The 14,699-nt window shown below is 45.6% G+C and overlaps 1 protein-coding gene across 3 annotated transcripts in view; it reads right to left on the minus strand.

Moving 5' to 3' along the window:
- Positions 1–12,763, minus strand: part of SUN2 (Sad1 and UNC84 domain containing 2) — a 57,042-nt gene extending 44,279 nt beyond the window's left edge. Inside the window, exons 1-5 of one of the 3 annotated variants that reach the window (XR_014555815.1) lie at positions 12,309–12,763; positions 8,449–8,615; positions 2,912–3,108; positions 1,792–1,929; positions 452–547 (exon numbers count right to left, since the gene is read on the minus strand). Coding sequence is in view for 2 of the 3 variants with exons in the window: in XM_083701126.1 (XP_083557252.1) it covers positions 452–547; positions 1,792–1,929; positions 2,912–3,108; positions 8,449–8,579 (562 nt within the window). In the remaining variant the exon portion in view is untranslated. Of the gene's footprint in view, positions 1–451; positions 548–1,791; positions 1,930–2,911; positions 3,109–8,448; positions 8,616–11,815; positions 11,975–12,308 lie in introns of those variants that run through there. The other 2 variants (XM_083701126.1, XM_083701127.1) reach the window with 2 other exon arrangements.
- Between the last annotated feature and the right edge of the window lie 1,936 nt (positions 12,764–14,699).

A 14,699-nucleotide genomic window follows, 5' to 3' on the forward strand; every position in this document is an offset into this window, starting at 1 on the left:
AGGAGACTCCTTCGTGAAAGGGTTGAATTATATCAAGAGATTTGATTCCAGCTTTCTAGGCACGGAGAAGACATTTGTGATGTGAGAGGAAGCCAATTTGCTTAGCAATGCTAAGACAAGGTTATCACTAACTACTGTTGTCACAAATAGTCACGTAATTGTATTGGCACAAAAAGATCTTCAAGAGATGTATGGAAGCCCAAAGGAGAGAGGGTGTCTGCTGCATCTCTGCTGGCAGAGTGTTCCACAGCACTGGACCAGTGCTGATTTGTAGTGGACCAGTGCCTGATTTGTAGCTGAGGCCAGCCAGGCCTCTGTAATATGATGGACAACTAGCAGTGTGATCTCAATGGGGATAGAAGGGCTCAGGCTGTCTTTCCATTTCCATTTGCTATGTTGCATAATGAAAATCACTCCTGTAAATAAAACACTTAATGGCTTTTCCATTTACCTGGTGATGTAAGCACCAGCCACAGAAAAGAGCCTGCTTTGGAGATTGCATTCCTCAGCACAGAACCAGAAGTGTTCTGGTCCAAGTAGGTGTGCCCTGCAGGAAACAGAGTATAGGTTTGTCAGCAAACAGGACATCACTTCTTCCTCCCTCCCTCACACACTTTGAATGGAAGGAAAATACATTATTTCTTTATGATTCTATTTCCTTGGTTCCCAGAGTAGAAGACACCTGTCCAAGGAAACAGGGGACTGATAAAGCATTTACCAACCTGCCTGAGTTTTAAGAAGTGCAAGGGAAACTTTGGTGGTGGTCCCTACGCCTAGTCAGGAAGGGAGCACATGGGTGGGCCTTCCCTGTGCCGGCCCCACACCTTTGAAACAACCTCCCTTCTCAGGCCCATCCAATCACAACACTGCTGGTCATTTTTCCAGCAGGTGAAAACTCACCTTTTTGCCCTGATGTGGGGTGAGGTGCCTTGAGCACAGTGGCAAATTCAGAAGAGCAGGGTTCCTTCATTATAGTCATACCCATGCCCCCCCCACAGCCTCACCCCTTCAAATATTGTACAATCTTCTAAGATTATACAACATTAATAAAAATTAGGGATGCTTTGCAACTATCAGCACAGACCTCCATGTGCTGCCCTTCAGCTAGAACTACTGTTTCCTGGGCACACAGCTCTGGTGTGCTCCAGTATCTTCCTTTGGAGTGACTTAAGTTGAGGTCCCTGTGAAGTTCCATTATGTGTAACAGAACTTGCACACCATTCTCTTCAAAATGAAGCACTTTGTGCTTTCAGTGTTCCTTCACTTTGGAGCATACATCAGCTAAAAAGCTCCCCTTTCATGCTGATTGGTCAGCTCTAGGATGCTGGAGACGCAGATCTGCTGCAGAAATAGCAACTGGTCTTGCCCCACCCCCACAGAACCCTAGAACGCAAGACCAGTATGGGCATCTAAATTCTTGTCGCTGCAGCTCGCTTAATTGTAACTGGAATATTGCATTATGTGTCATGTCGTTCTTATTTTATTGTTTCTTTTTTTACAAAGGTGAGCAGCCTTCCTGCAGCATGAGAGAATGGCGGGTAGGTGGGAGACTGATGCCAGAGCCAAAGGTTTGCCGGTGTGTGAGAGGAGCTGCAAAGCTAGGATGACACTACAGGCAAAGGGCCATTGTGAAAGGGTTATCTCTGTTTTCACAAGAGACCTCAAAGCAGTCTATGCTGTGGGACAGGGCTTGGTGCAAGAAGACTTTTTTAACAGGAGTTTTCTCCCCTGGGAGGTTTCTCATTACAGAGCATCATTGCTACTGCCTTGGGACAAAGAGCACTTCTGTACCTGCATAGTCATCCTCAGAGGAGTAGCCAGATGATGAGGCGTAGGTGTCGTAGGTTTTCCTTTCAACCAGCCCATTGATTTTTTTACTGGACTCCGAGCCTCCAGTACCTCTCCTCCTCCTCGCTGACAACTCCTCGCCTGGCCAGGAAAGAGGAACTTCTTTAGGAACACAGGAAGCTGCCTTATCATACTGGATCAGACCATCAGTCTCAGTATTGTCCATACCAGGGGTGGAGAATCAATGGCTCTTGGACCCAACCTGGCGTGCTAGACCTCCTGATTTGACCCATGAGACAGGTTTGGGCAAGCTACGCCCACCTGATGTCAAATTACCCATTACCTCCCTTAACTATAAGCCAAGGTTTGTCCTACAACTACGGGCTGTGATTAAAGAGAAGAAACCTTAACCACAAACCTCAACTAAACTGTGGCTTGGCTGCCATCCTGCACCAACTTAAAATACCTGGGGAAGAGCAAAGCGGATGCAAGCTCTTCTCCAGATGTTTTGAACTCCAACTCCCAGCAGCCTCAGCCAGCGCAGCCAATGGGCAGGAATGCTGGGATGCCCTAAACATCTGGAGGGCACCAGCTTGAGGAAGGCTGGTGTATTTAAATTCTTTTCCTACTTTGAAGGCCTTTGTTCTTCAAGCTAACAACATCACACACACCAATACCATGAAATGCACAGCACTACCATTTAGTATACCTAGAATCATTGAGCTGTAGAGTTCGAAGGGACCACAAAGCTCACACAGTTCAACTCCCTGGAATGCAGGAATCTTTTACCCAACGTGGGGCTTGAACCCACAACCCTGATTCTTATCAATAGAAATAGAGCAGTCATAATTCTAACAGAAAAGCATACATATGATCTGCAGAGCAAGCAGATATAAATATTTCAGAATAAGTAAGAAGTAGCTGGGGAGGGTGCTATGCAACCATATAGAACCTCTCTATAGCGTATACTGGGTGGGAGACTGGTATCCCCCCCCCCAATGTTGACTCCAACTCCTTTTAGCCTGCAAGGCCAACGCCCAGGAATGATGGGAGTTGGAGTCCACCAACATCTGGAGGGCAACAGATTCCCCAACCTTGGCTTAAGCGGAAAAGAAATACTCACTCCAGTAAGAATTGCGGTCTAGTGGATCATCCAAGAGGGCGCTGCTTCTGCCAGAAAGTCCCCTGCCATCTCCCAGGTAAGATTCGCTGACCACAGACTCGCTATAATAGGAGGTAGTATGGGCAGCAGGGTTGCTTCCCAGGCTAGGAGCCGGAGATGGCCGCTTCACACTGCTCGATTTCCTTCTCAGGCTCCGGCTGCAGGAGTAAAAACAGGAACGCACTGTCATGCCAATGTGTGTCAGTGTGATAGTGGTTAGAATGGTGGACTAAGAAATGGAAGAACCAGGTTCATGTGGGAGTGGTGCATCTAAAATACTACGGAAATAGTTAATGAAGCATAGACTTCTATGATGTCACCGCAGTAGGCGGTTTTTTCAGTTACATCTGTTATCAACTGTAGAGCGTTAGTGAGTTTGTTGTACGCTGCTATGTGCCTCAGAAGAAGTCTGTAAAGTCTCATAAGTCTGTCAGTCCCAGATATATAAATAAATGCATGTAAATATGTTTTAGTATACCAGGTAAAATAATGTGTTATGTTTAAACCCTAAACAGAGTGTCTTGTGCAGTCTTTTCTAAGACAGAAAAAGCGAACTAGGTATATATTTTAAAGGATCAAACGACCTGGGGCAGCTTTCGCGCATATAAATCCCCACTATGTCATGAAACTGGTTGATTGAGACCTTCTCAAGCAAGCCTTCCACCAGGGATGGGTGAATCCGACCATTTCTCATTCTTCCAGTCTTAAGTTCAGTTCTCCACACTTCCATGTCAGTTTGGAATTTTTATTTTAAATTTATCAGGATTGTAGTGCTAATTTCTCCTAATGTACACATTTTTGTATCCAGTTCTGTTGTCTAAGCTGTAAGGTCAGCCCTTAAATGCAAACTTTATCTACTTTCTCTCCCATTCCTACCTACCTCACAGGGTTGCCATGAGGATAAAATAAGAGCTGGGAATAAACCCACAAACGCTGCCCCGAGCTCATCAGAGAAAAGACAAGATGCAAATTTAATCAATCAATAAATGTGTGGGAAAGGCAAAGCTTACACACATGAAGCTGGTAGTATGTAATGACTGAACTCTCACCACTTAACAGACATGCATCTGGGGGCTGAACTTAACAGGACAGAAAGAGAAACGGGGAAATGATTCAGTTACAGATAGGTAGCCGTGTTGGTCTGCCATAGTCAAAACAAATTTTTTTTTCCTTCCAGTAGCACTTAAAGACCAACTAGGTTAGTTCTTGGTATGAGCTTTCGTGTGCATGCACACTTCTTCAGATACACTGGATTCTTTGGTACACTGGATTCTTTGGTACAGGGGGAAATGATGCGTGTTCAAGGTTAGCGTGGATCTGAAAGGGATTAGAACTGGCTTTTGAATGTCCATTATGTGGCGATAATTGTGCACTGCAGGTGGGTGAGATACTCTGAAAGGGGAGTAAGCTGTAAGCTGTAAACTTGGTCCAGGGAGGGACTGGTTCAAATCCATAATAGAAACACCGCTACCCGACCCCACCCCCATCCATCTCCCCTCCCTCCACCCCCTTCTTTTTTTCTTTCTTTTTTCTTCTCTCCCTAATGCCTCATCAAATGAAACGGATTTGTAAAAATGTTACATGGAAGAAAAAAATATGAGGCATTACACTTACACTGTAAAACAAGAAAACCCTTAATAAAATATTTTTTAAAAAATAAAAAATCCCTACCTAGCTGTGAAGCTCAATGGCTACTAGTAATCGTGGTGGCTGGCTATGCACTACCTGCAGTATCAGAGACAGTATGCATCTGGAGACCAGTTGCTGGGGAACATGTGCGCCAGGTGCTGTTATGCTCAAGCCCTGCTTGTGGGCTTCCCAGGAGCATTTGGGCAGCCACCATGACAACAGGGACTCTTCTTACTAGGCAACCTTGGGCCAGTCACACATTCTCAGTCTTAGCTGCCACATGACACTTTTGTGAGGATAAAATGGGAAGGTGGAACCATGTGCACTGGAGAAAGGGTGAGATAAAGATGAAAGCAACAAGTCACCAACTATCATTTGTGTATGACATTTGGCTTGCTTTTGTTTTTATTAAAAAGAATTCAGTCATCTTGAAGGGTGCACAGATAAACTGCAAGCCTCAAGTTAAAGCTATTTAGAAACTCAAAACTTTGAAAGGCAGGCATGCAACAGCCACTGCAAAATGCACAGACTACCTTTTTGCATATCTGCAAAACATCTGCTGAAACATTCCCCCTTCTGCTTTAATCTTGCAGTGGAAAGAGCTGCAATTGTACAGTTTGCATAAGCCTGAAGCCCTTTCCCCTCTCTGTTGAACAGATGATGGAACCCAAAGAGGGCTGGGTGAAATCAGGTTGGGGGCTCCCTTGGGAAACCCATGCTCTATACTGAACACCCCAAAATATTCTCAAATTATGGGGATTATGGGGCATGCTTGATGCTCCAAGTGGGGAAAGGATCATAGAACAAGTTTCTCTGTGGGTGGCTTTGTTCTATTCCTTTTCTTATGCCAGCACTGGAGCAATGTCTCAATCCAGGCACTTGTACACACTATACATGTTTTGAACCATATAACTGATGGACTGCAGATGAACTGGGGCAACCCAGAAGTTTAAAAGTGTGCTACGAGGCCTGAAGCTTTAAACAGGGCCAGACAGCCTTTTTTGTGCAAGGGACACATTTTCTCAGGGACAATCTATTGGGGGGCTGCCTACCACTGGTCATCAAAACTACTGGAGGTTACCTCTCTCAATCCCATGCAGGTCTACTCAGAAGCAAACCCCACTGGGTTTGACAGGGTTACTCTCAAGTAAGTATACAAGAGAGCTTAATACAACAGATCAATACAGCTAATGTTCTGGAAAGCAAGCGAAAGCAACTCCTTTCTGACTTTAGTGTGCTATAAACACATTCTCAGATCCTTCCAGTTGTTCTGAAATTACATAGAAAGAGGGGAGACACACTTTAAGAAGCCAGGCCAAAAAAAAAAAAAAAAAAAAGGAAACGAGGAAAGGAATAACCCCAGACAATATAGAAGAATGAGGCAATTTCAGGAGCCACAAAATTGATATTGAGGCCACAGGTTGCCCACCCGCACTTTAAAATTTCAATAATAACTTCACCAAACCAGTGGCTCATATTTGCTGTGGTATGATAGATACTTCCTGTCTCACCTCTCTGTCTGTAGATTAGGTGTGACGGCTCAGGAAATAGCCACTGAGGGATCAACAACGTGTTTCCATTACAAGAAGAAACCAGAACATGGTTTTTTCATACAGAATTAGGAGAAATGCCCAGGGTAATACAGAGATATACAACTTTGCTGCTGAGTGCATTTTTAAATAGCACAAGCAGCTATTTCTGCCTGGCCTATTTAAAAAATGATTTTTAAAAGTTGGGGGGAGCAGAGGCAGATGACAACATTTCTTAGCCACCTACGGATCTTGATCTTCTGCAAAGCGAGAGAAGATGTGCTCAGCACACAAATAGACTGCTCTGCTTGCTCTTTCTCCCACCTCTTACTTCCTGCCTGCTTCCTCTGCAGCAGCTGCGGTTTTCCTGGATGGCTTAGCGGCTGCTCGTGGTGGAACAGGAAGGAAGGAGGAACGGAAGAGCCCTGCTGGACTAGGCCAAAGCCCCACCTAGTCCAGCATCCTTTTCCCACAATGGCCAACTAGATGCCTCTGGGACGCTCACAAGCAGCGCATGAATGCATTACCACCACCACCCGCCTCAGGAGTCATGCAGTAGCTACTCCTAGATGGAAAATGGGGTTGCCAATTGACTGGGGTGAGGGGGAAAAGAGAAAAATCCTGACAAGCAATTTGCCTGAAAAACAATGACCACAGCTTCCCCTCACCCATTTTTGTAAACTGAACTTCTTTGGTCATGGGGAACCTGTGGCTCTGACCTGTTTTTGGACTCAAACTTCAAGAGAGAGAGAGAGAGCACAAGATAGTGGTTTGAGTGTCATTGCACTTGTCAGTCAGCTCTTCCACCTTTCCTCCTCCTCCTAAGTACAGAGGACCAATAAAAAAGGTTACAGCCAGCAAATAGAGGCCACTTCACATGGTGACAGGTGTAGTGCAGTGGTGAGAGTGTCGGACTAGGCTCTGGTTCAAATCCTCCCTCAGCTGTGAACCTTCTCTGGGTGACCTTGGAAACCATCTCTCAGCCTAACCTACCTCACAGGGTTGTTGTAAGGATAACATGTAGAGGAGAGAAATGTATACCACCTTGACCTTCATGAAGGAAAAGTGGGGCGTAAAAGCAAAAATAGATAAATAAAAAGCGACTGAACTCCCTAGCTGTAACAAGCAATAACTTTTTCTATTTTAAAGAGGATAAGTTTCTCTTTTTTCCATGGTGCATTCTGTGGCTGTTTTCTATGGCTCTTGCTTTTAACTAAGCCACCTTGAGTCCCATCAAGTAAAAAAGGAAGGGTATGTATGTATGTATGTATGATAAATAAATAAATAAATAAATAAATAAATAAATAAATATTTTCCCCATGCTGTGCATTGTAGTGCTAAGCTACTGCTACTTTCTAAAAGTGAAACGTATAAAGCAGGTTTTGAAAATGGGCCCTGTCAAGTTTTATTTTCTTTCAAAGCAACGTAAGTTTCCCACAGCATAACCACCTATTTGTGCCAACTGACTGCTGCACCGTACATTCTATAAAAGGCTATGATAAACTCTAGTGCTACACTTAATTTTTAATAACACATTGAAGGGCCTTAAGACTTCTGCAATAAATACGATTTGTAACTTTGGAAATGTCACATCCAGCAAAGCTGAAGAACTAGAAAAATTACTTCTCCTGTACTGCAACCCTTCCTTTCTCCTCTAATCAAGTAATGTGCTGTGCATCAGACAAGGTGTGGCTATATTGCTGCTTGGGAAAAAACTGTGGAAACAGGGAGGGTTATCACAAGTCAGATGTGGGAGAATGTGGCAAGAATTATACTGGAATTCTGCGTAGGAAGAGAATCAAGTTGAGAGTCTTTTAAGAACCACTTTGAAGGATGCAGACTCAGAGTTCTGGGCAATATAGCTGTGATTAATATTGCAGTTAAACCTGTTTGGGCCCTGCTTGATGTTAACAATAAATTTCCTTAAAATACAGCAGTGCTCAGATTTGAAATTCAACCATGCTTCAGCTCTATAAATCTGAAATCCAGTTTGAGGTCCGAATACAACTTTCAGTGCTGAAAATTCTCAACCAAATGTCTAAAAGCAAAATGTGATTTTTCAAAATGCAATATCTATCTATCTATCTATCTATCTATCTATCTATCTAATTTGTGAATTTGGATTGCACCATGCAAACTGCTGTTAGTTTCTCCCACAACACAAAATGCCTCTTCCTATTCCCAGCTCATGCCAGTTACATATCACATGCAACCCTTGGATTTGAAAGGCAGCAATAACAAGCTAATGTTTTATAATGAGCGGCAGAGAAACTTGGCAGTGCATCAACATTTAGAAGGAAGGGAAAGGTGTGGGTTCCCTTTTGCTTTGTTCTGACTTACCTATCAGAGCTATCTTTATATAGGATGTGCTGACTACCCAGCAATGAACTCCCTCCACTATTACTGATGTTGTCATCATCTTCATTTTGGTAATAGCGAACAGTTCCAAGGCGCTGGCTTCGTCGGGACATGGTCAAAGGAAAACCACCAGACCTATGTCAAGATACCTGGGGAAGCAATAGAGAGAAGAGAGCATAAGGTCCACAAACTCAGCAGCTGGGACAGCCACAGTGACATTTCACACTGTGCAATTAAAGCACACAGCTTCCCCCAAATAAACTTGGGAAATGCAGTTAAGCCTTACAGAGCTACAATTCCCAGCACTCTTGAAAATCTACAGATCCCAGAATCAGGCTCATGCAGAGCTAGTCTGGGGTCCAGGACTGGAGTCTTGTCCTTGGCATGACAGCATAAATTTTAGAGGTGTAGCAAGAATATAACAGCCACCTTGATGGATCATAGGGTTGGAAAGACCTTGGGATCATAAAAATCAGGGGTGGGAAAGCTTTTTCAGCCCAAGGACCACTTTTCCTTCTGGGCAATCTTCCAAGGGCCATATGCCAGTGGTGGGTGGGGCCAGAGGCAAAAGCGGGCTGAATAACTAAATGAAAAATTTACATTTGGACAGTAGGCTAGTTTCTACACATTCATAGAACCCTCTCTAGCTTCCACCCAGTTGAGCAAGTGGCAATATCAGAGTTCATGGCCACATTCCAGACAAAAACATTTGGGATTCAATCACATACTAACAAGTTTAGGCTGGTATGTGTGGGAGGTTTCCCACAACAAACCCATTTCCTCCCCCAAATCAGACCTTTTGTGATAAGGAAAGCAATGGAAAAATGCACTGGGCTAACACTTGCTTTGACAAAATGTCATCTGACCTCCATGCAAGCGGATCAGAATGAATGCTCCACAAACAGCTCATCTGAAAACACTCAGTAAGAGGGTAACTGATGCAGATCTACTCATTCGACTTGAAACAGGAGGATTAGGGGCATTGCTACTTGTCCAGCAGGCGGCATTGCGACCTGAGATTTGGAAGTCCCTGCTACCTTACATGCCCCTTCACTAGAGACTCCGTCTGGCTGGCCTGAGCACGTGAGCTCAACTTTCTAACCAGCAGACATATGAATCACATGCTCCTTTTCAGAGCACCAGGAGCCAAAACTTGGCAGAGAGCTGCAGAGCTCTTGGCCAAGAAAAGAACACATGTCCCAGGCCAGCCAAGGAAAGAGGCATCTCAGACTTAAGTCAGGCTCATTTAGGTGACCCTCTGGCAGCGGCTGTATTTATACACAACCAGGCAGCTGCCCTGCAGATTTGCCTGCCAAGATGCAAAACAGTCCGAACAGCAGAAACCTAGCCTGACTCTGCTCAAATATCCACCCCTTATACGGTTATAAAGTCTGCCTCCCTGGCTCTCTACAATCACAGCAACAGCAAGCAGTCACCAGGCTGTTCATAGGCAACCACTTATGAAACTTCAATAACAAAACCAGTCAAATCTCGATCATGTTATGCCAGCCTGCGTTTGTAATCCTGCACCACAGCTATTCTGGGAGATGCGGCCAATTCTCTTCAGGGCTACATTGGCAAAACGGCGCCCTGACAGTTCACATGCTTGCCTGCAGAAGATCCCTTTCCCTGGATCCTTGTAAAAAAATTAAAAATAAATCCCTTCCCTCCACAGAAGCAGGATGCTCAAGCTGTTCCTATACTTGCCTAGAACTATACTGAAAACAGGGCTTATTATGCTCCGCACACCCCTTTCCATCATTTTACAGCAGCCCACAAGAGACTCCTCCCCACTCCATGTGGGCGCAAAGTAAAGAGGCATTTACATCAAATCCCAAAGAGCAAAAGAAAAGTACAAAGGCATCTGTTCAGTGCTATTAGGAAACAGCACTTATCCCTGGGGGGATACAATAGAAAGCATGTATGCTAACTCCAGGGATCAGTTTTGGCCTCCTTTCAGAACAGGAAGGGGAAAAGCAGCAGATTATAAGGGACCTCTGTCAAGTTACTTCCTATGCATGTGCCAAACTGTCTTGCTCCTTCCTTTCTTACCAAGTTTCACCCCCACCCTCCCCAATAAGGAGAATGACTGAGAAATCTGGGGAAAAGGGAGTCCTTTCAGGGCCCAGTTCAGGTTTTTGCAAGGGCAAGAAGAACGAACAAGTCCTGAAACTTGCTCCCAATGTAAAGGCTGACTGTCTAACCTTGGAACACATGCAGAAGCCACTGAACAAAGTATAATGGCAAAGGCTGTCAGTACAGTACAGCAGTTAGCGTGTCAGACAAGGACCTGGGAGACCAGGGTTCAAATCCCCACTCGGCCATGAAGCTCACTGGATGACCTTAGGCCCATCACTGCCTCTCAGCCTAATCTACTTCTCAGCCTAGTTTGACCCTGTAACCACTACAACACACTGGCTGTCTTGACAGGAACTGAAGTCCAAAAATGTCCATTGTCATCTGCTTCCCCATCCTGGTTGGACAAGGACTAGTGGTAGCGACGGGGATTGTGTTCAAATCCTGTCATGAAGTTACCTGGGTGGCCTTGGGCCAGTCACTTCACTCTTCCAGTCCAACCTACCACAACAGAACTCAGGGTGCCATTTTACCCTCACAAGTTCTGTATGGGGAAGGGGTTGAGTAGCAAATATAATGAATAAAAACACTCTTCAAAAAAGTTCTGTTTTCCCCCCTCACTAATAATGAGCCACCACTGAAGTCAGGCTTTCAAGTGGGTATGAACCTCCCTCTCCACCCCCTTTAAAATTCATCACTAGCAACAACTCTCTCGCTTGTGGACTGAGTGCCCTCAGACGCCCTCCCATCAGATGTCAAGAAAATAAACAACTATCAACTTTTAGAAGACATCTAAAGGCAGCTCTGTTTAGGGATGTTTTTAATATTTGATCACTTTATTATTATTAATATTTATATTATGTTGGGAGCCACCCAGAGTGGCTGGGGAAACTCAGACAGATGGACGGGATATAAATAATAAAATTATTATTATTATTATTACTACTACTCCCTTCAGCCCTGTCAGCACGGCCAATAGTCAGGGGCGATAGGGGTTGTAGTCCTGAACTTTATGGAGGGCGGGCACCAGGTTGGCAAGGGCTGCCGTTGCAAGTTACCGGTCGCAGGGCTAACGGTTTCTGAAGGGGCCACTCAAAGCCAATTACAAACAGTAAAAGAAAGAGCGAGCGGGACCCGGGAGCAGATTTGAGGGGGGAAATAAAAACGGGCCAGTCGAATGAAGCGTCCTGAGTTACCCGCAGCCGGCGGCCACGCGGGGAGGGCGGAGGGAGGGCGTCCTCAGGAAGTCCCACCCTGCTCCCTATTCCCCTACCCGCTTCGCGTTGCTCTCTGCAACAGCCCCTGTCTTCCAAGAGAAAGTCCCGGCGAACTCGAGGAGCGTTACACCCACGGAAAACATTCCCGGGATGGGGCCGCGTCTCCCTGCCAAGGAAAAGTCCCTCCGATCTGCCGCAGCTGCCAGTGCCTCGCGAGGACAACAACAAAAGCAGCATGCGCGAGGCGGGACGTCGCTGCTCCTTGCAAGGACGCGGCGGGGGGGGGGGGGGATAAGCCGAGAGATAAACGGAGAGACAATTCGGAGTGTCTTTTCATACTGTTGTTTAAACGGGGGACATTAAAAGAGGCGGCAGAGGAGGAGGAGAAGTGGCGCTTTGTTCCGGGCCAGGGAAAGAAATCAAGGCAGGGCGGCTAAGCGCGAGGGGGGCTCGCCTGGGGAATGGGGCGGGGAGGACTTGGGGCAGCAGCGCAAGGGGAGCTTGACTCTGGGGCAGAGGAAAAAACAAGACGAAACAAAAGGGCGCCACCTTTTTTTCTTCTCCGGTCTCCTCTTGTCCTCTGCCTCTCCAAGCCGGGATTCCTCCTGAAGCGCACAAACTTATCCCGCAAAGCGTCCGAGATGCCGACAACAATAAGGATGGGAAATAAAAACCCCCAAGAGCCCTTTTGCCTCGCGGGGATGTGCGCGAGGTCAGCTTGGTGGATCCTTTTTGCAATTAATTAAGTTAATCCTCAGGAGCTGCCGCCGGTCCCGCCTGCTCCGAGCGCTAAAGAGAAGCCGCACGGCGACAATATGGCCCGGGTTTTGTGTGCGTGCGTCTGTCAAATCCCAGCAGCGGGAGCTTATTGGCAAGAGCCGCACCTGACCCGCACCGTCAATCTCTCCCGACGGCCTGCGCCCATTGGAGGGTTTGAACAAAAAGCACGCGTCGGGCCCGCCTCCTCGCCAGCTCCCTTTCCTGGCTTCAGCTGCCCGGTTGCGTAAGAGGAGGTCGGCCCCGGCGGCGGGTTAAGCTGCGACAGGCCGTGGCTCCGCCCCTCTCCTCCGCCCCGCCCCTTGGAGGCTGAAACGTATTAGGAAGGCCGACGCGGGGAAAGCGCCTCTAGCGGGCAGAAATTACAATAAAACACAGTACTGTACAATAATAGTAATATTTTAAAAAATTGCTCGAAGCAGTTGTGGGGAGCATCGCAAAAAAGTCCAGCAGGAAAAGTGAAAGCGTATTTATTTTTTATTGCAATACTGTTCGGTAATACACTTCTCTGGACGGGGATTTAAAACAATAAAATGAAACTGCTGAGATACTCTTCCTCGTTTACCATGATGAATAATTCTGACGAAACTCGAAACCGGACGCTTTTTTATTTTTTAGAAAAGCATGTTGGCCCTAATGAAAGTATTGCTCTAATGTGGAGCCCATGCAGCATCCTGTCAATGAAGCATGTTAAAAGTGGAGGGGGATGTAAGATATAAATACTGGTCCCCCAGGACTTAAATCCTAGGACCCCTTCTGAAATAAAGTCTGGGCAGAGTTGATGAAGCAGCAGTATTTTATTGAAAATACACACTTGAAGGTGGATGACCTGAAAAAGCAGGCACACACCAAAACATGAATATATATAAACGCTTTTTCCCGAGCTTAAGTCCCTCCTTTGCTGCCCACTCAGAAAGGGGCGTGCGAAGTTTACACCTATCGCGTCCGCCTATTCTATTGCAATGTCAAATCCAACCCCCATTCCTTTTCCCGTTCCCCAAAGCCCCTTATATACTGTTTTTAGCAATACAGTAAAACCATGTTCCTTTATTTCATTGAAGCATGTCAATATCTTGTTTTCTTGGTGTTCTTCTTAACCTCAATTTCTGCAAAAGCATATAACACCTGTTCTTTATGCTAGCATCTTTAACCACAATTTGTTCCACAAGCTATATTAGAAAGTCCCCAGATAAAAATCCCCTCACCATTATAACCATATGGCCTTATGACTTTTTTAAAAAAGCAATTACGTAATAAGAGCAACATTTGTTTTTAAAAGGCAGTAAAAAAGCAACATAAATTATTTCTCTCAGGGGAGAAGAGATTTTTGTTCACCTTTGGGTGCCTCAAGCTTCAGGACAGATTAAAAGAAAGGACTTCTTTGTGCAGTGGATAGTTAAAACTATGGAACTTACTTCCACATGAGGCAGTGATGGCTACCAACCTAGATAGCTAATTAGACAAATTAATGGAGGAGCAGACTAACAGTGGCTACTAGCCACAATGGAGGCAGTAAGCTTCTGATAGCAGTTGCTGGAAGCCACCAGAGGGGAAAGTGGTATTGTGCTCAAGTCCTGCTTGTGGGTTTCCTCCAGGCCCCTGTGGTTGGCCACTGTGAGAATTGAAGCCTTAAATGCCACCACTGCATGGGACACAGTTTTCACTTAAGCACAACTAAATTAATGGAATTGTTTTATTTAATTTATGATGTTTGCAAGACCATCAGCAATACCTGTTATCCTGAAGCACATGTTTGTGTGGCCAAAGGAGCAGGAGAAGAAAATAAAAAGTATAATCAATAATCAGCTTGCAACCAATAATGTATAATTTGCTCAGAGACTAGGCATGGATTCCCTGTGGCAGCCCATCTTATAGAAATACCCAGGTACCAAACGTTGATGACTTCTAGGAAGAACAGAGGGAGAAACCAGGAATGTTATCTGGGTTCTGCAGGCTATTGTGGTATCATCAGAGCTGGCCCACCCATTATGTGGAGGCCTCAGGTGGCAGAAGCGCATGAGGCAGCATCCCACTCACCCCACTGCTTCGGGAGCACTGAATTTCAGTGAAAGGGGGACGTTCCAGGGGTGGGTTGGGCCAGGTGGCCATAGATGTGGCATGGTAGGAGTGGGATAGGCAGTAGCCAGTATATTCCTGTTTCGT

Source organism: Podarcis gaigeae (genome assembly GCF_964106915.1).
Source record: "Podarcis gaigeae genome assembly, chromosome: 10".
Taxonomy (NCBI): Eukaryota; Metazoa; Chordata; class Lepidosauria; order Squamata; family Lacertidae; genus Podarcis; species Podarcis gaigeae.